General features: G+C 50.2%; 1 protein-coding gene across 3 annotated transcripts in view; it reads left to right on the forward strand.

Moving 5' to 3' along the window:
- The first annotated feature begins 57 nt into the window (after positions 1–57).
- Positions 58–2,728, forward strand: part of GABRB2 (gamma-aminobutyric acid type A receptor beta2 subunit) — a 154,689-nt gene continuing 152,018 nt past the window's right edge. Inside the window, exons 1-5 of one of the 3 annotated variants that reach the window (XM_017737476.1) lie at positions 58–239; positions 387–504; positions 1,285–1,514; positions 1,641–1,732; positions 2,624–2,691. In XM_017737476.1, coding sequence (XP_017592965.1) covers positions 1,438–1,514; positions 1,641–1,732; positions 2,624–2,691 — 237 coding nt within the window. In that variant the 5' untranslated portion in view covers positions 58–239; positions 387–504; positions 1,285–1,437. The other 2 variants (XM_008636144.2, XM_008636145.2) reach the window with 2 other exon arrangements.

Genomic DNA, 2,728 nt, shown 5'->3' on the forward strand with positions numbered 1-2,728 from the left:
CCCCCTTGCCCCTCCCCCACCACCCACCGTTTTTTTTGGTTAGGTTTTTTTTTGTGGTGGTGGTTTTGGTGGGGGTTTTCTTCTGCTCCTCCACTCTCCTGCAGCGAGTTAAATATTTCTTGTGTTAACTGACGCCTAAAGTGTTCCAAATCCCTTCACCGCGCCGCCCGGGCCGGCCGAGGACGTGTGCACGCCCAGATCCGCTCGGTGAAGCAGCACGGTTCCGCGGGGCCGAGCGGGTATGTGCGTGAGGAGGAGGAGGTGTAAAAGGAGCGACGAGCACAAAGCAGATTTGAGAGGAATAATTTAACTCCGGTGTTTGTTATTTTTCAGGGGTTTGTTTTTTCTCTTCTCTCTCTCTCCTTTCTATCTTTTTCTCTGCTCAGGATTTAAATGTCATTCAAAGCATCCCCAGATCAGCTTTCCGCTCGTCTTCTGTTTCTTCCGAGGCATTAATTGGATCACGTGCTGCATTTGAAGAGCTTGGGTGTTTTACCCACTAAGGTAAGTGGGCTTATGCACCTACACCGAGTCTGGATGGTCACTAAAAGCCTTTCAGGGTGGTGCTTTTCTTCCCCTTGGTCCCCCTCCTCCAACTCCGTGGCCAGGTTTCTACCTGAAGAACTCGCAGCCCTGGGTTAAACATCGGTCGATACATGGAAAATGCGCCGGGGGGGAGCGGGGCCGCAGGGGCTCCGCTCCCGCCCCTCAGGCACCAGCCAGTGACCCGTGGGAGCCGGTGGTGGCAGCCGGCGACCCCCTCAGTCCCCAGTGCCTCTGCTCCTGGAATAGCGCCTGGCAATACCGTAAGGAAAGAAACAGCCTAATCCCCTCTTACAAGAAACTATTCGTCATCATATTTTTTTTCCTCCGTGAGAAATACTGTAGGCGCCCATCTCCCTCCTCCCCCACCGCCCGCCCCCGTTGCCAGCGCCGGCTCCTTTGCCCGCACCTCTTCTCGCTTCAGGCGGTTCTTTCCAGGGACTAAGAAGTTAAGCTGCCCCCTCTCTCCCCCCACCGGCCCCCATACGTACGCAGTGCATTCGCCTTTTTAACCTATTCTTCCTGCGCCTAATCCGAGTCCGTCCAGCCCCCCCAACCCTTAAACTAGGTTGCAAAGCCGCTGTACCCTGTAACTCCTAAAACTTCTCTTCTTGCTGTAATTTATATTCTATAATAACAAAAAGGACAACAAAAATATATTGGATCCTCCTGTGGATTACTTTTTTTTAAAAAAGATAATGCATTTCCTTCTTCCCCTTTAATTTTTTTTTTTTTCCCAAGGAAATTTGCTCCATCTCCAGCAGCAACCACTGCTCCTTTTGATGTTGTGGTACGCCGTGCGCATGCGCTTCACATTAGAATTACTGCACTGGCCAGAATAAGTTGGATCTCTTCTCTTCACTGAAACCCTAAATCATATCAAAAGCTAAAGGGATGCTGAGAGTCCGGAAGAAGGGTTACTTTGGGATTTGGTCATTCCCTTTAATAATAGCTGCGGTGTGTGCACAGAGGTAAGTGATGAAGGTATCTCTTTTCCTTTACTTTGAATTGCAGTGCATACTGCTGCTGAGAGGAATGTACAGCTGGGGGCTGAGAAATCAGAAATAATACAGTATTATTCTTTCTTTTTTCTCTAGTGTCAATGACCCTAGTAACATGTCACTGGTAAAAGAGACGGTGGATAGACTGCTGAAGGGCTATGATATTCGCTTGAGGCCAGATTTTGGAGGTAATTTGACTGCTTTTGAATAAGAGAGGTTGCATATCTGGACCGGGTGCGTTGCAGGGTGGGGGGGAGGTTCGAACGTGTTTTGGGTGCTGTTGCTTTGGCGTGTGTGTGTGTTGCCATTTCCTCTAGCTGATCCAAAGTTAAGCCCGTTTTTTTTTCAATTTTCTTAGCACAGGATGCTCTTAATGCGATCACTTAAGTTACTTGTATATTCGTCATCGGTCCCTCATTGTGCGTGTGTGTGTGATAATACCTTACTAACCTGTAATTAAACCCTTGTTTAACTGGTTTCATCGAGATGCAAATCTCTCTTAAGTTCACCCAACGTTTATTCCTTTCAGCTTTATGTGCCTGTGATCGCACTTACTATTTTTGAGTACAAGATGTGCTGTTAACTGATACAAAAATGTCATTTAACCCTCTGCGTACTCCTACTTCGAACTAGTTTGTTTATTTCGGCTGTGTTCGCTGTGGGTGGCCCTTTCCCCCCATCATTATCCCCCCCATCCCTACCCCGGGCTCGGTGCTCGCCGTCCCCGGGGCGCGGGGCTGAGCGTGTCGAGGCGGGTGGCGGTCACGGAGGCCGGCGCGGAGGAGCGCGGAACTGGGCGCGCCGGTGCACGTGTGTTGTGTTACATAAAGCACCTCCACGGCCGTGGCTGGCGCGGGGTGGCCCGGGTAGTGTATGGTCTCGTGGGCGCGGTGGCACCCTTCTGAGGGGGACTGGGGGGAGGGGGAGAAAGAGGTGGGAAGCGCTTTATGCCTCTTTCCTGACTTTCTGATTATGTTTAAACGTCGTTTTATGTGTACGCTGTGTTCGCCCTGCCAACTCTGGTAAGAATGAGTTAAGTTTTTAGAGATCACATTGCGGACAATCTTGTCGGTTTGCAGGTCCCCCAGTGGCTGTTGGCATGAACATAGACATTGCCAGCATAGATATGGTCTCGGAAGTCAATATGGTGAGTATTTAGGGTTTGGGGCTGGTTGCTCTCGGAG

This window comes from Corvus brachyrhynchos, unplaced genomic scaffold (assembly GCF_000691975.1).
Source record: "Corvus brachyrhynchos isolate BGI_N302 unplaced genomic scaffold, ASM69197v1 scaffold16, whole genome shotgun sequence".
Classification (NCBI taxonomy): domain Eukaryota; kingdom Metazoa; phylum Chordata; class Aves; order Passeriformes; family Corvidae; genus Corvus; species Corvus brachyrhynchos.